This window comes from Athene cunicularia, assembly GCF_003259725.1.
Source record: "Athene cunicularia isolate RWA chromosome 13 unlocalized genomic scaffold, athCun1 chr13_part1, whole genome shotgun sequence".
Taxonomy (NCBI): Eukaryota; Metazoa; Chordata; class Aves; order Strigiformes; family Strigidae; genus Athene; species Athene cunicularia.
The window spans coordinates 1564378-1587528 of record NW_020799117.1 but is presented as its reverse complement, the minus strand read 5'-3'; the positions used below and the strand labels follow the sequence as shown (position 1 = coordinate 1587528).

General features: G+C 41.2%; 1 protein-coding gene across 2 annotated transcripts in view; it reads right to left on the bottom strand.

The window, feature by feature from the left end:
• The window catches only part of AFF4 (AF4/FMR2 family member 4), a 49569-nt gene that overhangs the window by 26270 nt on the left and 148 nt on the right, over positions 1 to 23151 (bottom strand). The window contains exons 1-5 of one of the 2 annotated variants that reach the window (XM_026857959.1): positions 21037 to 21221; positions 5219 to 5345; positions 2473 to 3264; positions 1057 to 1101; positions 9 to 95 (exon numbers count right to left, since the gene is read on the bottom strand). In XM_026857959.1, coding sequence (XP_026713760.1) covers positions 9 to 95; positions 1057 to 1101; positions 2473 to 3264; positions 5219 to 5341 — 1047 coding nt within the window. In that variant the 5' untranslated portion in view covers positions 5342 to 5345; positions 21037 to 21221. Of the gene's footprint in view, positions 1 to 8; positions 96 to 1056; positions 1102 to 2472; positions 3265 to 5218; positions 5348 to 21036; positions 21222 to 23151 lie in introns of those variants that run through there. The other variant, XM_026857958.1, reaches the window with a different exon arrangement.

Below are 23151 nucleotides of genomic sequence, written 5' to 3'. Positions count from 1 at the left end.
GCACTGACCTTTGTTGGAAAAGGAAATTTTGACGGTTCAGTTTTGCATGGCGTATGAATAGCAGTCAGTGGAGGAGGCCAAGAATGGCTCATCTCCTATAACCAGAACAAAAAAGGAAAGCTATTAACAAAATTAAAGCAAAGATTTCCAGTTAGTCTTGATTCAAATGGTAACCCTGTCTCTCAATTTTCAGTTCATCGTCCACACTTCCCTAAACTTTCTATTCAAATCTTAATTTCCCAAATGCGTAACAAAGATTTTGCACATAACCCTAAATCTTAAATCGTTACCCACGAGAACAGATAGTGAAGGCATAACAACAAGCAGAAAGGCAGAAATCCATAAAATTGGTTGGCCTGAACATAAACTGCAGTAGAAGTCAGTCTGATCGTTTCAGACTGTGAAGAGCACATGTAGGATACAGGGGTAGAAAGAAGAATCCTAGGAAAGGGAAGCCTATAAAGGGGAAAATCAAATGCCTGAAGCTGGAAAGAAAGTGCCTTGTATTCTCTCAGAGCATCTCCAAGGACCACGGAGTACTGCAGGTCAGAGCAAACGGTAAGCCATGGAAATGCTCAAGGGGAGTCTGATGATTCTTTTGTGATAGTAGACATTCGACCAGGGGAATCACATCGGGGGTAAAAAGACTTGAGAAAATAACCTAGGTAGAAGAGAAGGGAAAGCTCTGCCGTGGGGGTAGCAAAAAAATTACTATAATCTAAAAAGATATTGGAATGTAAGGACTGTATTTTGGTGGAAGAAATGGGTAATTCTGGTTAGGTTAACAGGGAGGTGGCCTAGAAGAACAGGAATGCAGCGAGGATACCCAGGAGATGATGTGCACACCCGGCAACGCCCAGCGCCCAGCTCACACACAGCTGCTTCCAGCCTTCCCCGGTCTGCCCGCGCTAGAGGAGGAACGGAGGAGCCCTCCTGTAACAACTTGCAGCCGAATCAATTTAAAAGGCACTAACCAACTGCAGAGTACTTTCCACCTCCTTAGTAATGTTTGCATTTTCAACAAATAAGTTATGAACAAAAGCACAGAGAACTTACTTTTAGAATTTCATCCACGCAGCTCGCATCACCAGATGCTGATGCCTACAAATCAAAACTCAAGATTAACGTCTCCTAAAGAAAATTTTCCTTATAAGATCCCAGGGGCTAGAAACGGTTAAAAATAAACTTAAACCCTTATCATGATTCATATGGACTCTATACAGGTACAAACAGACCTTGCTAATTCTGTTCAACAACATTAATTTTAATATCGGATAGGTCCGTATTTTTATGGTATGAGTCACATCAAGTTATGAAAAGCAAATACACGAGATCCATAAAACCGCAACAATAATCTCTTACTTTTCACTTGACAGTTAAAGTGATCACAGACAGTCAGTGATATTAAAAACTTGTAGAGAGAGATGAAAGAGAATCTTAGCTTTCAATCATTTCCTGGAAGAAGTCACTGGGTAATATCTGAATTCAAATGCATGACTGTGAATGCACAGTACTGACAAACTCCATTATGAAGTAAAACATACGTTACAGCAGGACTCTAGAAACAGCAATAATTAGGAAACTATGAATCTTCTACATCCCTGACTGCTACAAGCAGGAAGGATGCAAAGCCACTACACGATTCACTGCATCAGCATGTCGAGTCTTCACCAATAAGAAAATAATTAATTTTCTAATTTCCTTACCCGTGTCCTGGATCTTATTTTGCTATTTGCTGAAATCCCAGGAACAAAGGCTCTTCTTCTCTAGCTACCACTATTCAAGCAGTTAAACAGGAGATGCAATGACATTTATTAAGACAGGCACTCTCCTTCTAAGTGAGCTGTAGTCACAGCCTGTGCCTCAACAATCCAAGAATTACCAAACTACTAAAAGTTGTTAACCCAACAGTATTTTGTATCCAGCATAACTGATAAAAGTTCTGAACCCTGTTCAACTTGCTGTGCTTTAGAGTTAGCTTATTTTCCCTAGGTGAAGGCACAATAATCCCATCCAGTTAATTGCTACACACTTCAAAAGAAAATCTGACATATGCAGATAGTATCACTAGTCTAAGACAACGTGGCTCCCAGAAATAACAATATATATATAGCTTGTCAAAATATTTGTGAATATCCTACTATTTCACTAACTTCTGACTACAGAAATAGTCCACAAAAATTAAGTCTCTGTGGGTTAAACTAGCCATTCAATGTCTCATAGCCCATATTTAATAAAAATCACAGTATCCACACAGAAGCAGCAGAAGGAAAAAATAATTACTTTTGCACGTTCCCCGTTTAAAACACAGGTCTTCGCTGCGAAAGTTTAAGATGCTTTCCTTAACAAAAAACCCACAGTGTTTACTAAAAACTAGATTTTGGTTATGTAGATTGGGATTTTAAAGAAGCTGGAAAATCCCAGCCCAAAGGGACTTAGATTTAAGAAGCCAGGAAAGAGAGAGCAACTTACATCTAGTGGCTGGGAAGGTATTTTCAGCTTGGTGAGATGTGCTTTGCTGCTAGGCTTCAGCTCATTCACGCCGCTGCTGTGAGTCTGACTGCTGTAGTGTTCGGAGGATAACTTTGGTTCCATGGACTCCTGTCCATCCATTGGCCTTACGTACGCAGTGGGTTTCTGCAACATTGAACTGGACTTGGACATTAGTGAAGGTGGAAAAGACTGATTAGAGTGTTGTCCACTTGAAAATGAGGGTACACGGGAGGGAGAGTCCCAGTTGGCATCGGGATCCCGGGGAGATTTCGAACGTCGATGTTCTTTGCTGTGGTGATCATTTCCATGAGATCTTGAATGGCTGGAGCTCAACGAAGAAACAGCAGATGGTTTTCCAGGGCTGGAAGAACGGGGTTTGGAGTGTTCAGACCCATGCTGGCTTTTTTTGCGGCTGCTGCTGCTACTGTACGAGTCACGGTCATGCCTCTGGCCACTACTGCTAGTGTTATTGCCACTGCCACGCTGACTACTGTGTCCGCCCTGTAAACCCGAGGACCGTTTCTGAGATTGCGAGGAAGTGCTAGGTGCTGGTCCTACAGGAGTCCATTTGCTGCTCTGGTGAGAGCCAGCATTATGTCTCTGATCACCAAAGAAACTTTGGTTCGATTTTTCATCTGGTGTTGATGGTACGGTTGGCTCGGGAATTCCAACAAGCTTTTGTAGCGATCTATCTCCTATAAGATCCTTCATTTCATCATAATTACCAAGCATGCTCTGAATACGACTAGATAATTTGTCTTCTTTGCTGGTCTGTGAAAATAATTTAAAAAAATAATGCTTTAAAAACCACAACTTCGCTTTCAGTTAATTGACTTGACAACTACTTCAGTTAAGCTAAATTTCAAGACTAAGATCATGGCTAGCATCCATGTCTTTTTTGCCATTTCCCAATTTTAATTTTTAAAGCAGTAATTTAACCTGCTAAAGCATAAAGAAAAGATGTATTTCTGCAGCAGGAACAGTTGAAACAACACTAACCAGTGCTTCAAATGAGCTGGATGCATATTAAACATGGCAGAGGCCTACTGTCACCTTGAAGACTATTTCTCTAATACAGAATGTATTAGTACTAAAAGGTTTTAATTAACAGTAAAATAAAATCAGCTTAACCTCACCACTGTACGTAATTTTTAATTGGTATTTATACGGGCATAATTCTTGTTGCCAACAAGATTATATGTAAGAAAGGGTTCTTTCTTATGTAACCAGTTTGCTTTCAAATCACATGTGCCGTGTCATCCCAGCCAGCTTTAGTTAACTTCATACATGTGGGATTTGGTTATCAAGCACAGTAAAGTGATGGGAGAACAGGAATAAAAAACCCAAAACCATCTCTCAACTTCCCTCCTGCAGGACAGTTTTCAAACACAACATATTTCCTCTCACAAACCAACTTATCTTGAAATTGTGATAAGGGAACAGGTTTGCTTTCAAAGGGAGTTTTGAGCTACATAATGAAAATCTAAAATGGTGTTTTTGTAGCTCTCCCAGAATTAGGTTATTTTTTTCCAGTTCTGTTCAGCAAATCAAACCTGGTAGAAAACCTAGCACAGGTTTAAAGCTGTACAAGACCATAAACAGAGGCAACTCCTTTAAAACAAACAAAAAAAATCAGATACAAATAATTAGCATACTAGTTAAAGCTGACCATTCTATCATACTAGGCATTTCAACATTTAAAATTAACCTTCTATTAAAACATTCTCTTTCTGAACTTACCCAGGTCTGGATTAGATGGATTGAAGGTTAGAAAGTTTAGCAACGGGCTAAAGCACCCAAAAAAAGCAATCTGGCCCGTGTCGTGTTTAACCCCAGCTGGCAACTAAGCACCACACAGGGGCTTGCTCACTCCCCCCCTCCCAGTGGGACAGGGAAGAGAATAAAAAAAAAAAGAAGGGGGGGAAAAAAAAAAAAGTAAAACTCATCGGTTGAGACAACAGTTTAATAGGACAGAAAAGGAAGAAAATAATAATGCCGATGATAATACTAAAATGACAATAATCATAATAAAAGAAATAGAATGTACAAAACAAGTGATGCACAATGCAATTGCTCACCACTCGCCGACTGATGCCCAGTCAGCTCCCAAGCAGCAATCTGCCCTCCTGGCCAGCTCCCCCAGTTTATATACTGGGCATGATGTCATATGGTATGGAATATTCCTTTGGCCAGTTTGGGTCAGCTGGCTGAGTCCCCTCCCAGCTTCTTGTGCCCTTCCAGCTTTCTTGCTGGCAGGGCATGAGAAGCTGAAAAATCCTTGACTTAGTGTAAGCACTACTTAGCAACAACTGAAAACATCAGTGTGTTATCAACATTATTCTCATACTAAACCCAAAACACGGCAGTATCAGCCACTCGCAAGAAAATTAACTCTATCCCAGCTAAAACCAGGACAGCAGGACACAACGGACGGCTTGTTTTGAGCCACTGTAGCAAAAACAGAAGCAAGCCAAACAATTTTATGGTTCTATCATCCTTTTTCTCACTGCCTGCAAAGCAGCCCCTCCTTCGTAAGCATTATTATAAATCTGCCAGTAGAGCTGGTTGTAAGTGCCCGCCCTAATTTTCAAGCCCTGCTTAAATACTTGGTTTGACATAAGAGCTGTGGATCTAAAAGGAATGCAGATAAAACCAAATTTAAAATACGAATTTGCATACAACTTCTGCTATAAAAACTGCGTTTGTAAGAACTGCATAAACTCACAACTTTGTATGGTTCAGCAAAGAGAGGAGAGTTAGGTGGAAAGGCTTCTTCGCCCTGCTGAATTTCTTGATTTCGCCTTTCCCTTTCTTTCATACGCAGCACATTCCGGTCTTCACGGTTCATGTTGCTACGAACAAAAAAATAATTTCTGATCACAGAAGGAAACGAGGAGGGATGCAAGTGCACACAGTTAGCCCCTGTATCTGTTTTGCCAAAAGAATGATCTCGGTTAAGAAGCCCCAGCTGACCAGAACTCCTCAAAACGGAAAAGATGTTTGTCCAGTTTAAGACACCTGACACTCAGAAGAGCTCTAACCCACAATCTACAGCTAGCTGCTGCTTCTGACGGGGAAAGTTTATGCTGTAATAAAAAAAATGAAAAAAAAAATCCACAAAATCCTCAGGCAAGTAAGTATTTCAAACCATTTCACCTGCTTGAATCATTTAGCTATTTCAACCCTTGCTGTACATCTCTCATTCATTTCTAAAGTACTTTTTCTCCTCCACATCCCCCAAGTGTCATTCTGCAATTTTACTCTCTTATCCCCCCATCCAGTCAGTGCCCAACTTCTCCTGTAGATTTGGTGCTGATTCTCCCACATATTCTAACCTCAAGCTTTGATGTTGTTTCCAGGTCTCCCTTCCCCCCCCCGACCCCCAAAAGACACTTCTACTCAAAGAAGTAATTTCAGCAAAGTTCTGGCAATATTGCACCTTTTGCCTTAGACCATACAGTTTTCTCCTACTGCAAAAATGCAGATTAAAAACCTGCCAGTACCCCTCTTACAAATTTTATTCTGCAGTTTGGTCTTGCTGCTTGAGTTAACAGAAATACGTCAAATCGTTGCAACACACACAGGGAAAAAAAAAAAAAAAAGTTTGAAAAGATTCCTTTTGAGCTTGATAAAGCACTGGAACTTAAAGGAGTAAACAACACAGGATGATAAATAAGGTCACACTAACTCTTTTAACATGTACTATCCTTCATATCAAGTGATTTATAAATGTGCCTTACTGATCTGTAAAAACTATGGTAGGTGCTTCCAGGAAAGAAACAGATGTTCTTCCACATAATTTGCAGTCTAAAAGGAAAATGTCATCTGCTTACAAAATCATTATTTCATGTTTTTAGACAGCTGCCTGATTTATTTTTCTAAAAAAAAAAAAAAAAAACCAGCCATTCCACTCTAAACAAGAAGACTTTGACCTATCAGGTTTTTAAATATTAGTCTTTTCCCTTTAATAGTATTTTAGTCTCTTACAGCAATTTCTTAGTCATTTGGCTTCATTTTGTCTACTACTCTGAACACAGTGAAATCTAAGAGGATGGCAAAACCAGCATAAACCCACAATGTATGTTTATATCTTGATGTTTTTGAGGCAACAGGTTTGTTGTATTTCCCTGCACTGTAAACAAGATAAAAGCATTAGTATAATCCAACTTGGTGCTGATAAAGCCTATGAATATGATAACTTCTAAATAACCTGTGAAAAACAACTTTTTTTTCCCCCAGTTACTCTGTGACCAGCTGAACTGCAAGTGAACACCAAGGCTGCCTCGTGGGAGAGGGACCTGTACGCTGGAATGGGGCCAGCAAACTACTTGGATCATTTTGACATAAATGGCAAATCTGTTTCAGAAGTTTGAGGTTTAAAAGCATATTCTTCAGCCTGCAGCCCAAGTTCTTATACGTGTCGGATTTAAATAGAGACAAACATCGGATTTAATTATGGATAGTGATCGGTTCAAGCCAACTGGAACAGTCTAAATCTATGTCATTGTACTATTAAAGGCAAAATGTGAAGCAAGGAATAGGAGTACCCGAGCTTTGAGTAGTTCATTCACATCAATACACTACGATTGTGAATTATATACAGCTACACATTTAGATTATAATCTTAGCCAAGAATTTTACATCTACATTTTATAAATGAGGGTTAAATATTAACACAGACCTTTACTATTTTTTACAGAGACAAGCATCATCTTTCAATATTGTATCAACATTTACTCTAACTCTTGGGACTGAGGAAAAAAAACCAGCATTTGTACCAACACCGTCACATGAAAGGAACATTACAGCAAAGACTAACTTGAGATCAGAGCTGGAGGAAAACCAGAGTTGATCTGGCTATACCTGCCAGGTCAATGTAAAATTAGTCATCAGAAATACACCAGCTAATCACACTTTTTAGCACTCCTCCCCAATCTTTTGTAGTACAGTAACTGATAAACATCTTCAGGGGTAGTCATTCTGACTGCATGCGGACTGGGTTGAAGAGGGTTTTTTAATTCTTTTAAATTTTTTTATTAGTCAATACTCTGAACGCGATTCAAGCTAGACTTGTTTGTATCTAATCTTCTAAGTCTCTACGCAGAGATATTTTAAGTGCCTACAACATGTACTAAGCCATTAAAATCACACTAGCATTAAATGTGTAGATGAAGTTAGTGAGGCTTTCTTAACTCTGTACTTCAGACAACTTTCCAGTCAAATTCCTATCTTTCACAGCCACGAAATGACAGAAGATAAACTTGCCTGTGTTCAGGAGACGTAAGCAGCAGAGGTACTTTGAAAAGCAGAAGATGAAGGCATGCTTACTAAATCAACATTGCCAGCAATTAACCTCAGCATAAAGGAAATTGCAATACTCAGTTTTCAGGCTGCTGGCAATTGTAATAAAACTTTAAACTTCACTATCTAAAATTTACTACTGTGAGCAAAGTTCTGTACTATTTGCTGGTTCTCGGGTTTTTTTTTTCCCCCCAAGCCGGAGCAGACACCCACCCTGTCTCACGCCGGCACAAGAAGCTCCGTTCTCCCCCAGTTTTGGTGCTGACTGGTGGGAAGGATGCTCTGCCCTGCCACTGCAGACACGGTCAGAGCAGCGCGGAGGCGGAGCTGCTTCTCCCACATCCACACTCGCTCCCCAGATTTAAACCTTTGCCCAGACGATAAAACAGCTGGTGCAGCCGAGCTCCTGCCACCCCTACCCCAGCCTCTGGGCCAGAGGACAGCATCTCTGCTCCTCCCTCCCTGCACAACAGGCCTGGAAGCGGAAGATGGAGAACTTCTTGCCTTGTACTTGATGCTCTCAAGAGGATCCTGCCATAATTTCCCTTTCCCTCTTTCCCAGGAGGCCTGAGCGAAAGTGTGAACTCCTAGGAGGGGCAGAGCCAGGCTAAGGGAGACAAAACTAGTGTCCCTGCAGCAAGGACTGAAGTCACCTTAATTTCCACATCTGGAAAAAGAAAAGTTCAAAACTTAAATTCAAAACCAGGCCTAAAGCACGGCATAGTATATCCATTTTTAGGAAGTCTAATTCTAAATGGTTTGAGCCATTATTTGTGCACTGTTAGCCATGCTGTCCCATTAGGATGTGATTTCACTACACAGCTGACTGTTCAAACCTCATGCCTCTTCTCCAGCTCAGTACAAAGAGTTGAAAGAAAGAAGGAAATTCAGCAGGAAGTTCACAGACACTTCTGACACAGAATTCACTTGTGTGTACTCTTTAAGCACTGTTGACTGCTGCCCTGGACATACCGAGCACATGAACTAGTCGCGCGTCACTCGAATCATCCATAACAGGGACACAATTTTCATTTCTCCTTCCAACATCTTACTAAATCCTATTTGGTATTTCTGTTCATCCTTAATCCAAAAAGGGCACGGCTTTGGCTAGAGTTCACTTCAGCTGTCATCATCTTGGACTTTATAACCCGCATTACGAAACTGCAGCGTTGCTGCTGCTGCCTTCTGCTTCCCACCTCCCACCCACTCCGCTCTGGGGCAGGGGGACAGATCCCAGGACGGGGACTTTTGGACCACATTTTGAGTTTAAAAAAAAAAAACAACAAACCCCAACCCAAACCCAACACACCCACGTTGCCAAACTTTTACTGGCAGCACTGTTAAAGGAAAGAGGATCTTGGCCAGCCCCCGGGTAGAGGCATAGGGCTAAGAGCCTACTTCTCACCCTCCTGAACCACATCAGGCACCCAAGAGCCCATCCTCGCTCAAGTTCACCAGCACCCTCACCAGCAGCAGTATCGCTCCATCTCCCCACACACCGTAAGGCAAAACCATCAAAGGTGAAGGTCTGCCCGAGGAATCCTCCACACACAACCCAACAAAAAAACGATCCAAACCCACCACTTTTCAACCAGGCATCAGTGGAGCTTCAAAGCATGTTTACAACACCTTGACTTCCTTCAAGACATCCTCATTTAACTCAAGGGCTTTTTTTTCCATCTGAATTGGTTTCATAAGCAAGAGAAATCAAACAGTTCATTTATCCAGTGCCGGTTAATTGGCTGTGATGAAACACAAATTTTGTTTGACAACATTTGGCCATGAACGATAAACAGTCTTCAGAGAGAACACACAGTATCTAGTGCTTTGTGCAGGGAACACCCAGCTGTGGGAGGCACAGACAACTCAAATATATTTTTTTTTTACCTTTTTTTCTTTTTTTTTTTTAAAAAGGGAGAAAAAAAAAAGCTGGAAATCCTGCTTATAATAAAGAATATTATGTTTTCAGAAAGCATTTAAAAATATCATAAGCTGTCTCAGTGCTGTATCTAACTCCCTCCCAAAGATACCTGTTACTTATTTTCAAATATTTTTCTTACTCATACCATGAAAATAGCAAGGAGCATCTAAGGAGCTGACATGGCATGCTTAACTCACGCATTGAGTATGGCATCAATACTAACCCTGTCACTAGAAATCACGTACACAATCCTAAAACACTATTCTGTCAGCTTTTAATACAAATGCACTCATGAGAGCTGTTAAAAAAGGGAGAAATTAAAAAATAACTGCCCTGCAACATGAAAATTAACACAAACCCACTAACACACAAACCAGGAACGTGCTCTGGTGTCACCAAGAACTATTTAATACTCAATCACATAAAAGTGAATGTGTAGTCTTAACTTCTAGCTTCGTAAGTTATGGTAAAAAAAAAAAAAGCAGGAAAAAAACCCCACCAACATTTCCTATTAAAACGATAGAGCTTTGCAAAAAAGATTCAAACACTAGGCTTCTCCCGATAAAGTTTAAAGGATCAGCACAATGTTGCAAATACAAAAGTACTATGATCAAAGCCATCTTCACAGAGTTTTGTAACACTGAAATAAAGAACAAAACTAAGAACAAGAGTTTATTCAAATACTATTCGTATGTGTCAAGAAACAGGAAAAAACAACTTTTCAAAAGGACAAAGTATTCTGTTTTATTTCTCTCCCCTGCACCTTTTGACACAAAGGCTGCTGTTTTCCATCAGCTCGGGTTAATACCGCAGTGGTGTTCTCCGCCAAGGGAGGGGTATTTAGTTTGGGGTGGCTCCAACTGCAAATGCTATCTGCTCCACCAAAGCCAGCGTTGGTTATACCGGCAGTATACTTCAAATTTAACTCCGTATCAATCAACTCGCTGCTGGGCACAGCCACACAGCGAGATTGCGCATGTGAACGTAAGAAAGCTGGAGCCGTAATCTCATTTAGGTATCTGGATGAGAATGAACTCTTGCATAGCTCCATCTCTAGGGGAGAGCCATCCCTCTTCCCAAGGTTTCATTAGAAGGTCAGAACTATTGGCAATACAGTTGTACTGCTAATATAATACAAATACAAACCAGTGATTCACCACTGATATAAACAGAAACATCTCTCCTTTCTAGCATACAAACGCGACTGTTTCTATCCCACCCCTCATGTCAGACATTCCTTCTGCACATTCAACAGGGAGGTCATAAAGTTCCGTAAGAGCTGAATGTAAACACCTTTGTACCTACTGTGAGAGCTTTAAAAAAAAAAAAAATAATAAAAAAGTAAATTGGCCTAGGTCAGGTTAATGTTTGACAAGAACTAGCAGGGAGGGCAGAGCTACCGGCTTCCCCTTCCTACTCAGCTCTGAAACACTGCAGAAATCCCCAAGCAAGCACTATAGGCCCAGACTTGCTGCTGCTTCTCAGAAAAAATGAGCGCAAATCCCTCATCACCGTTAGTCGAGAAAAATTTCCCAGCACTTTTTATAAGAACATGTTAATTCCAGCGTCTCAGTCAAGTGATGATGCAAGTAATTACATCCTGCTCTTTAAGTTTTTACCTGCCAGATTGCCCCATCATCCCTCAAAACTCTATCGGGTTACCCAAGTATCAGCCAGGCAGCATCTCATACTTGAGAAGCCACCACACTGCAAGGATGGATAAAAGAATTATAGTGATCGTTTGTAACTCAACACTAACGACTGGAAAAGGACTCGAGGAGCCTTTCGAACTAAAGAGGCTCTCCAAGTGTAATGTTTCGTTAAACAAGTTCAGATGAGAAATGGGTCTATTATTCATCACACACGAGATTCAGCACATAGAAGCCAGGGCTGCATTTTGACTAAGGTAAAAAGTAACACCCAACAACTGGGTTTTAGAAGCCAAGTTAAGGAGGAAATTTCCAACTTCAGCAGTTGCAGTACAGCTCATTTAAAACCCAGTTTTAAGTCAATATCTAAAACATACTACTAAAATAGCTTCAAATTGCTTATATCCAGGAAGAATTTGCAAGACTGGTTTGATGTAATCTACTCAAGGGATCTTAAAAGATCCAAAACTACCCGTTCTTTAAAATGTTGTACTTTAGTGCAAAAGCATTACACAGTAAGGAAAACGTCTGGTTGCCCTCTCCCTCTGATTAATCTTACACAGAAACAAAGGTCCCAGCTCTTTTTCTTCCTCGAGGGCAGAGCTGCTTGCAGGACACCAACTGCAGTCCCTCCTCTTCCTCCCGTCTCTTTGGAAATGGTAGAGAAATAGGGAAGTCTAAGTGGCAGCACAACTCCCTGCTCTCTCCTCCTCTCTTGGTGGACACAAAGAGCAGCAGAAGGTTCGTTCCTCCATCGTCTGTCCCTCTGCCACCAAGCAAAGGCAGGCGCAGGCGTCACAGATCCCACAGAGCAACGACGTTGCTGACTCTCAAAGGAAAAGACTATCTCTAAGATCAAATGCTGCGATACCACAAAGCCATAATCTACTGAAATTTGTCATTTTCTGCACCTTCCACAATGCCAGGTCAGGCCTCCGAGTCAGGTAAGAGAGGAGCCTCAGTCTATTCTTGTTATCAATAACCAAGCCTGGGAGAGAAAAGTAAAGCTCCTTTCTGCTGTTAAGAGAAGCAGAATTTCAACACCACCTCTCTGCATTCCTATTTGCTTCACCTTGCAACACCTAAACTACTTCCAGGAATACGAGGCTTTCTTAACCAAGGCAATAATACTCTTTTTAACATCACCTTGAGCCCTGACATCCTAGAGCTCAGAAGATAACAAAACCAAAAGCACTACAGAGCAGACTGAACTCAGAGCTCCGCCACTGGGAACATAATTTTGTTTCTCACGCAAATCTAACTCAGCAAACTTCAGCCCAATTCAATCTCACACTCAAACAACAACATTCTCCTCATCCTTTCAATGCTCCATCCCTGGTAAATTCTGCAATTTGCACAGTGCAAAGATGGAGCATCACAAACACAAAATTTTGACATGCCGTCATTTCATGTCCACACAGGCTAACCAAAGCATATACTAATACTGTTTCCCAACCATATTCTGCAGTTTAATTGGGCAGAAACTTAATAACCAAATTCCTGTGCCTACATGTTCTTCTGTTTAAACTTTGAGCCAAGACAATTGGTGTTTAAATTTTATTAAGCAATAGTTATTCAGACATCCAACATTAATCTGGCTATTATAGTTCTGACTTCCTCACATTAATTTACTTTAATAAAAGACATCATTACACTTGAGTGTTATGAACTCCATGGCATTAGGATTAAGAAAGGACTCACTTCACAGAAATTCCCTGATAAATTTCCTCCGTACAAGATTTGAAACAGTAGACAATGTTTTAATGAGGTGCCATCTAAACCAAGAGAGTGAAAAGGCAAAAGGGAAAAATCACATTCGTTTCAAGGCTCATATCCTTTTCCTATCTTAACAGAACCACAAAAAAAGCAAGGAGAGAAAAAGTTTATCACATACATTACCCAGGTTTAACTGCCACTTCCTCCAGCCTTATTGAAAGATCATCTGTCTGCAGTGTCTCACAAGAGTTTATCTTGGGCTCCCTATCGTGATCAAGGTTCTCGCGTTCTGCTGCGTAACGTACTGCAGCGAACATCAGGGTCTGAGATAATAAGTTCTGCCACTGTATAAACTCCTTAGGTCTTTCCTAACCGCTCGCAGGAGTAAGGTCTCTTCCACATGACAACGCCGTATAAATACCGCCAGCCTCTCTGCCTCTTCCCTTTGCTCTTTCAAGCGCAGCTTATTTTCTAAACACAGCTTGTATTTGATGTGTCTTCATAACACAAGCATCAGGAATAAAATATTTTGGAGCTATTAATACAACCTGTGTTCAGCTCTACTTAAAGCAAAAGGCAATTTTTAAAATTTGAGAGTGCAGTACGGGTGTGGTTCCCAGGGCCTGGTCCAGGGCAGATGCCCAAAGCAGCTCCCACCCCGCACCACTGCTGACACAGCCATTTACTGGAGCTGGTTAAGCTGAATTTGGGAAATCTGTGCAGGTTCAAATTAGGTATTTTGGGGGCAGGGTTATTTTTAAACACAGATAAATTTGAACATTCTTTGGCCCCCAAAACAGTCACATCAGCATTAGAGAGCAGGAATAAGCAACCTGTTTAAAACAAAAAAAACCACCCAACAAATAAACAAAAAAAACCCAACCCCCCAAATCCACAGAAGTCTCATTAAATTACTGCTTATGTTTTTTGCATTGCAGTGCCATAGGTGGACTTTGCAACAGCTGACAAACAACGTGGTTGCGACCGACGAAGAGCAGGAGGATGTTGGAGAGCAGGTCGGCAGAGCAGCCAGAGTTAAGGAACTTCACCATTTGATGATTTAACTCTCTTCAGAAACACGGGAAAACACTTGAGGTATGCTACAGAACAGCTGAGTAACACAATAAAGTGAATTATGTTTCCAGACTGTTACCAGAACAACTGAAGGGGGTGGAAGGGAAGCATCTAAAAAGCCAACTGAGTTCATGTATGTCAGCGTGAACTCTCACAGCACCAACGGTCCCCGTTAGCACTGACGGTATTTCCAGGACTGCTTTGCATTTTGAAAACTGGAAGAGTTCAGACTTCTTAAAATCCACAATTTTGAGTGTCAGAAAAGAAAGAATAAGAATTTTAACTCTGACTCCCAGCTTTCAACCCTAACTTGTAGGCAAAACGTTCACCAAATTCATCACCATTTGCTACCGGTCTAAAACCTGCTATTAATATGTGAATGACATGACAGCTCTGAGACCTGGGATACTTTCTGATTTTTTCATTTTAAATTTAAATTTTAATTTTAAATTTAAGAACACTGAACATGATGAAAGCGCAGGTTAGTTAAACTTTGGAAAAACCCACTAGGGAAGAGGAGCATTTAAGATTTGTAAACAAAGCAAAAAAAATTATTCGGAAGCAAGAGGAAGGGACCAGAACTATCTACAGAGGTAAGCTGAAATTCAGCAGGAAAGCCACAGCTCTGATGTGCGGCGCTTCCAAACAAACACTAGTTTGAAAAGTTGGAAGGTTTCAACCTTTCATCCTACCCATTAAATCTCACCTGTGTTTTTATAATCCCTGTAAACAGATTGAGAAAAACATTAAAATTTCAGCAGCCACTGAGTAACAAGACATTTAGTGCAGTATCAATTACTGCAGGAAAACAGTTGATAAATGTTAATTTAGCTATCCAAACCCTTTTAATAAAATGACATTACCTTTTTTCCCCCCTGATGACACGAAGTTGGGTTGGTTTTCCCCCTCCCAAAGTTCTTATAGCTTTTTCTCACTTTTCGGGATGTGGTCTTAAAACAAAAGTCACGCTGTTCACGGGTCTATCAGACTGAAGCACCAAAACGAGGCTGAGCCACCCACGACACCCCGGACAGAACACCCCTTGTGCTGCTCCCAGGGACCCCGGGTCCCAGGTGGGGAGCCCGGGACTCAAACGGGGCTTTCGTGTCGTCCCTGTCGAGCACCAGCAGCGCTCCGGTGCAACCTGCTGTCACCCAAGGTCCGTGCAGTTACACCAGAGATGTGATACCTATAAACAGTGATAATTACGAAGCGTCCTCCACAGAAGACAGGTAAACAGTTTTTGGTCTACCCAGTCCGAAAACTTAACTTCTGCATTTGACAAACCAGCAAAGGTGTTGTGCAAGCTGGTTCCGAGCTGCTGTTCCTCACGTATTTTGAGCTATAAGCTAAAAGATTTGACAGAAGTGCAAAACACAGAATCACAACATATATAAAGCCAGCGAGATTCAATGAACCCTGCCGCTAGAAAAAAAAGAAAAGCTTTTTTCTTCTATGAAATTGAAGAAAACCACAAGCAACCTTGCAAAAGTCAAAATTCAGTTGAATTTCAAAACACTTAACGCACTAGGCCAGTGTGGCTCACGCAGAGCCTATCAGTGCGTCAGTTTGTTGCAAAGCTTAAACCTGATAACGTCCCTGCTAACAGATAAAACTGCTTTCGAGTGCTACAAAATTTACACCGCAAGAAGCATTTCTCACTGCTAAAGCTTCCAGGGATACAGTGGACAAACTAGCTTCGATTAAAGAGTTTTGCTGCTTTTCTTAGGGACCTGGCACGGACAGCAACTCCTTGGTGTTAGCTGAATTAACTGAATTCTACTAAGTACTAGCTAAGATTAATTTTTTTAAGGTATGATTCACTACTTACTTACACATAATAATTAAAAAAGTTGTATAATGGATTAAAATAAATGGTATAAATACAAAGCACACTCCCACTAGCAAGAAGTCACCCCATTATACCCACCAATGAGATTCAATTTTTATGCTCTTAAATAGAAACTAAGATTAAACCACACCCATTTTTTACCATCTTTACTTTTCGAGTCTGTCAGTAAATCATGACTGAGAGTATTTTAACATTCCTCTGAATAAAGACATGCTGGCACGTGCCACGTACAGCGAGCAGGAGAGCCACACAGGCAGTCACCAGTGCCCCCCTCTCCCTGCCCGTGCCCCCCCCCGCACGCTGCGCCGCTGCTCGGCGTCCGCAGGGCACATGGCAGCTGGATTTAAAAAAAAAAAACAAAAACCAGACTAACAAAAAAATCAACATAAGCTATTTGGGACAATTAGGTACGTGAAGAAGACACCGTGAAAACATCCTTAAATATCAATCCAGCATGGATCTTGCTTCGTGTGGCCACAGAAGAATGCAAGTTTTTCCTTAAAAAAATTGGAGTAAAAATGAAGAAAAAAAAAGGCAGATTTCAGAAGGTTATTGGTGATTAACAAATTTAAGCTGAAGCCTACTTGTTAAAAGTCTCTCCTAGTACAACATATTTCTGTTAATTACTGGCTAAGAACATGTCACAGTACAAACTTCTTACTGGTGTTTTTTCCTTGTTAAATATAATTGGTGCAGATATTTCAGCAGAAGCGATCGCTGCTCCAGGAAAAACCTTTTCACCCGTTATCATTTAAAGGCTATCTACAGCGTAGTTTTCACTGTATCAAATCAACATTTTAATACGATGCTCATTTATCCTATCAGCATCACAAGGACAAAATTAAATATAGCGGTTCTAAAATGTTACTGGTCAATTTAAAACAATATATCGAGCAGGTACAGCGACGTGGATCACAGTAGCTACCTACCAGCATCAGTCCCTGACATACAAACCACAAGTGAACTGGGAGGTTTAGTGGTAAATCTCAAACAAACAAACAGAAAAAACTCAGCACCAGCAGCCCCCCACCCACCCAAATATACAAAAACCTACTCGAAACACACAAACAAAACTATCAGGAAGCTCTTTTCCATACAGGACCACCCAGCACATCAAAAAAAGACACGAGATAAGATAAGATGGACTGATATTTTTCCTATCTGGCCAATCTTTATGCTTCAAGGCCCTTGAAGTTACAAGAATAAAACAGTATTAAGACATTCTTGTAAAATCCGGCATTTTTGAATCTCCCTTACATTACTATTCTTATTTATGCCAAACACGGTACAACTTGCTGAATTAAACTGACGTGTTCCTCCATTAAGTCTTTTAACCCAGTTCTCCACATACAGTTTTTTTTTCTGAAATCTTCATCTTAATGGCTCGATTTTTCAGATTTGGACTTTGACCAAGCAATTTTTTAATTATCTTTAAATAAGGAAATGCTTATGCTAATAGTAATGGAACACTGGAAAATGAGGTTGGCACATTTCTTGATTTTTTTTTTTTTTTTTTCCAGAAACTCTGGTTACTCCTCTGCCCACAAAATACATAACATCACACAAAAACTCAATTCCCATTTTGATGTGGCTTTTCTTGGTTTGATTTTACCCTCCCCTATAGGAAAAATATTCCCTTAGATGCTCTGCAGCAAAACTATACAAAGAGAACTGTGGACTTTTATCTCCTCATCCTACTCGCTTTAATGATCTGTGCACATCAAAGACTGATTAAAACCGTTTAAGCACTTCCATCACTGCAATCTCTTTAACGTCTTTTGGAAATTAAATTAAATACAGAAACAACAACAACAAAAAAAGATGGGAATGCACAAAGGTGTACAGCAACGATCAGCTACTGAGCTTTATAGCGATGTTAGTGTGGATGGTGACATACATGGAAATACACGTTTAGCGTTTCAAAGCATAATTTATAGAAAAACATTGCAGACAACCAAAATAAATATTAAATATTCGTTTAAAAACAAGAGGCTTGCAACAGGATCACGCTAAGGAAAGTGCATTCTGTATTTCTGACTGTTCCACGCAGCCCTAATTCTGACTGTTCCACACAGCCCTAAAGCACAAGAGGAAAAAAAAAAAACAAACACCGAATATAACTGCCTGCTAGGGTAAATAAAGCTATCACAAGTTGTTTCCAGATTTTCTGATGCTGGAGGACCAGTTACACTAACATTGCCTTATATGGCTTCAGGGCGGTTGCACAGTTATCTAGGAGTACGTGTCTATCTACGGGTAGGTACCTACTACCTCAGTATCTACACACTCCGTGCAGCTGGAAGGGCAACGAAACATCTGCTCTCATGTTCTCCTTCAGATTCATCTGGTTTCTCTATTTGAAACACACTTCCATTTCTCACACGGCTGCCCGATCGCGGCTCAGGATTCAGCTCTCGAAGGAAACACTCACATGTACCTGCTACACTTCAGTGAAAAGGTAGGAGAGACTGTTCCACGGTGGGAAATCTCAGAAGGAATCAAAACCGCTGAGTAAAGCATCATCTAATATGGAGCAATTTACTTTGGTGAAATCTTAGAATCCGAGCTAAGTGTAAGTTTACACAATTCCTTTTGTCTGAAGAGGTTTTTTTTAACTGGTCACTGGTTAGAAACACAATTTTCCCAATGTTTGGTTCTAAAAATTAAACATACTATTATTTTTTTCCTTAAAATTGGAAAACATATGTAAATAAAATGATGTATTCCTGGAGATTACAAGGTTACAAGACCTGGGTGCCTTCTCCTTGGAACACCATACGCAGTAAAAGTGACAGAATTTTACAGGCACTAAGCTTAGGGATTCACCTTGGTTTGACACACTCTCCAACACTCTTCCAACCCCAGCAGTCACCCCCCGAGAGCTTCAGGAGGGGCACAAGCACTTCCAGGGCTCAATTCTGCCCCTCCATGACTAAGCCACTAAATTTAAAAGCTGAGGAAAGTTTCAAATCCAGTCCAAAGGACAAGTATCTTAAAGCTACTCTTGGAAACTGCAGATAATGGGGGGAAACATCAATCCTCTGCAGGAAAATAATCACAGTGCTAACACTGAAGAGAACCGCACCATTATCCTGGCCTGTTGTCTCCTACGTCTGGTTTTTATGCCCCCAGTGCAGCACTGGGAATAAAAAGCAGGAAACTGCTGTGAGGCTGCAGAGGAGTACACCTATCCACAGGGAGAGATCTGGAATGATAAAACAGTCTCTCCTGAAAAATACGATCATTACAGGATCGCAATATTAGTAAAAGTACATTCCATATTTAATTATAAAACACGGAAAGCAACACGTTTAAGTAAGTTATCAATAATGCTACGATGAATAAAAACTAAGATGAACTAAGATCAATAAAAGGGGGCTATGAGCTGTCTAGTGAGGTATTGTTGGCACTGGCTACCACAGCTCAATAGAAAAGTGCAGGAAAACTTCTCTTAATGAGCTGTTAACAGAAGAAAATTAGTCCAAGACTTCGGGGCAAGAACTTCTCTTATTCAATGTTTGTACAGTACCCAGCACAAGGAGATTTTTTTTTTCCTTTTTCTCCTGTTGGTACCTGGTGCTACTGCCAGTTAATAATCCTGGTTTTACATTCATCAGCAAGAATTAATGAATCAAGTAATAACAAGAGACATGACAACTTGAAGAACTACAAGCTATTGCACTTGAGGAGAAAATACAGATCACTACATTAGGGAAAATAAAGGTCTGAAACACAAAGTTGGAGAAAGAAACTTGGAAAGTAGTAAGAATTTGAGAGCCTGGGGAGATGGCAGACACCAAATTAGCCACGAGTGCATGAGGCAAACAATATCACAGCTATGGGGAAAATGGAATTTTGGACGGCACGTACGAAGCTGGCACAGAACCAGACAAGGAAGCAAGCCGTGCTACGCTGCAGCTATGTGCTGTGCTAGGCACCTCTACAGAAGTCATCAACAACATCACATTTTTATTTCAGAGAGCACCAGTACAATTATTCGAAACGGGAAACCTTAATTCAACAGGAATACGGACATCTAGTTCAAGTATCTAAAACCAGAATAAACCTGGGTTCCCACAGGAGAAAAATACACAGAAAGAGAGCAGTACGACTTTAAAACTTCACACTGACTAAACTTACGAGAAAAGCTTTATGACAGGAAGGAACACGAGCCTGTGCAGTTACGTCTCTCCTAAGCAGTGACAGAACCCCTATCATTTCACAAGCTGGAGAGCATCTTTTTAGTCATTAGTAACTGCAGAGAAGGAACAACCCTGCAAGAGAAGAATAATTGCCAGATAAATTCTTTCATCTTTAGTTTTGCAATTCTATGAACTTGATTTCTTATTTTCTTATTTTAAACACAGTTAGCAATAGATTCTACACACATCTAATCCTGCTCTGAAGGTAATCTGTTAAAGTTTCCTGGCTTGTTTCCAGACATCCTATGGCCTCTCCATCTCCCCACAATTTGGGACGTTATTTCCTCACTGCTTAGCAAAGACAACATCAACATCATTTCCTTCTTAATACAAACTCCAAGGGAGACATTAAAAATCAAATGACAGGTGAACTCAAGTTTAGTTACTTCTTAACCTCTGTTGAAGGTAACCATGAGACTATAGTAACACTAGCAAAAGGAAATATGCCTGTAGAACAAACCACATGTGAGTAACAATCTGAAATTATGTGGCTGAGAACAATTACTGTAGCAGAAAAGAAACCTCAAAGTCACTAAAAATCTCAAGCCTATTCTTACACCCTCGGACTGACAGACCCCAAATACGACACTGCGTAAGGAACTTTCCTCCTGGCTCTACACAGACATCGCTGCTGGTAGGTGGCCTCTTTGAAAAGATGCTCGTACACTTTCCACGGCTCAACAAGGGCAAAACCTGCCTATAGGAGAGGTGCTCATTCCATGTCTCAACCCTCAAGATTCAACCAGGGTTAATACTTCTACCTTCAACATTGTAGATTTCTGTTGATCTGCAGCAAAGAGTGAGACTAGTAATGATTAAAACACTCACAAAGCAAGAGGATGAGCAGGAAGGAAAGGAAGGGAGGCATCGGAAGCGGTTATGATTACGGCAACTCTTATAAGCACTGAAAATGCAGACAGGGGACAGGAGCTTCACCATCACTTGGTCACAGAGTCCCCTCTCTGCTTCAAAAGACGCCGTGACCTGCCCCCTCCGTCAGTAACGCACAAGCCGTCCGCGTCTTTCGTCACATCCGACATCCAGCAGCAACCACGGTGGAAAACAAAGTGCAGCAGAACATCCTTGCCAGCTGCTGTGAGCTAGAAAAGGAAGAAGGAACTAGTGCGTACGTGCCAACTTATTATCTACCAACTGTAACATCAGGACAGATTTCTGCTGCAACTATTTTATCTACACAACCCGAACAATGCAAAGCGTATGGCGTTTGCAGATAAAATTCTGTGGCATCTTCTCATTAAATTGTTGGGTCATAGCCACGCAAAAAGCATTTCTACATTCCAGCTTACTAAAAAGACAACCTAGAAATCCAAGTGGTATTTCACTGAAGTTTCATCACGCTGTATCAAGCTCAGATCATTAATAACTGGGAAGAGAGCGATACACACAAACATGAACTACTTTTTTTGGTTGCCGTGTGCACCTTCTTGCACAAAAACCTACCCCAGGGGCTCAGTCTTGCTCTCTCCGTGTTTGAGAAAGGAGAAAAGTCATAAAATGAAGAGTGCAGAGATCTTTGTAGGAAATATTAGGGATCTGAAAGCGGTTTTGAGACTAGAGTTGAAATTCACTGTTTTCTTTCAGGATGGTTAAAACTTCAACAGAGAGCTGGCTCCTGCACCAAGCCGCAAATACGCTGTACAAGCAGTTAGGAAATCATAAAAAAATTAACATTGATACGTTAATAAAGCCAAGATATCAGTAACACCAAAGGGTAAAATCTTCTTTCTGGTTATTGACCAACAAGAACTGCATGATTACCATTACGAGCCACTGAACAATTCCAGTGTAATACCCATACACAGCACCTCTGTGACTAACATATATCACACCTTGCTGAGGCAGATGACACAACAGCAGCGCTCCGAGTTTAACAATGTTCCTCTCATTAGAGGAGATATCAAAATGACAAATCAAGTCTACAACCCCCCCTCCAAAGCACTTGACCAGAGCCTATTTTGCAATAACACCCCCAGGCTGCAGAGCACTGTGTTCCAGTGACTTACGAGAAGTATTCAGAAGTTCTAAATAAACGTAAGGAACCAGAAATACACCCATGAGGGGAGAGGTTCGGGAGCTAGAAGGGAGCTGGCAACAAGGTGACAAGCAAAAGCACAGACTTGAGCAGAACAAGTTAATTTCAAAGACGACTGATGCTGAGTAAGTGCCTGTTCAGCTCACACAGAGGCAAGTGGGAGGTCTGACTGACATCAGTGGAAACATGTGAACATTTAAAACCATCAGAGTTTTCGTAAGTAAATGATCAAACAAGCCTGTAATAAGCCGAGGAGACAGCCTTGTGAAATAGAGGGGTCTACACCGGCTCAGCGGAGCTCTCTTTTCACCGGCACATTATCTTTGCAGGCTGTGCTTGAGAGAGGGGTGTAAGCACTCCCAGTTTTCCCCCAAAATGAAATGAAGCACTTTCTCATTTCAAGAAGGGAATGAAAGACACAGCAAGTGGAAGCACTAATATCCGCATCACACATTTCAACACCTTCTCGCTTTGTTTTGTCCATCGGAAAAACAACAAAAAAAAACCCAACCAACACTTGTCAGCCCAAGTTCCAGAAACGCGAAACGATTGCTCCTTTGATTACGGAGTAGAACACAATCCTCATGGGGGCTGATGCTTTACGTAACAACTATCCAGTCACTCACCAGGAGGATGCGATTGCCCGTCAATAACCCCGCGAGTCTCCCTTCTCCTGACCTTCGGCAGCACCTACCTGAAGCCATTTCCTCTGACCACCCCGCACCCAGCAGCACCCAGCCCTGCCCGCTCCATCCCCAGAGCGGCTCAGGGCCTAAAACGCAGAGAGCAAAGGGGAAGGAACAAAGCCCTGACGTCAATTACTGGAAAAGGATTAACCCCCCGCCCCCCCCCGCCGCGGCTCACTTTTCGGGGAGCTTTCCCGGCCCGCC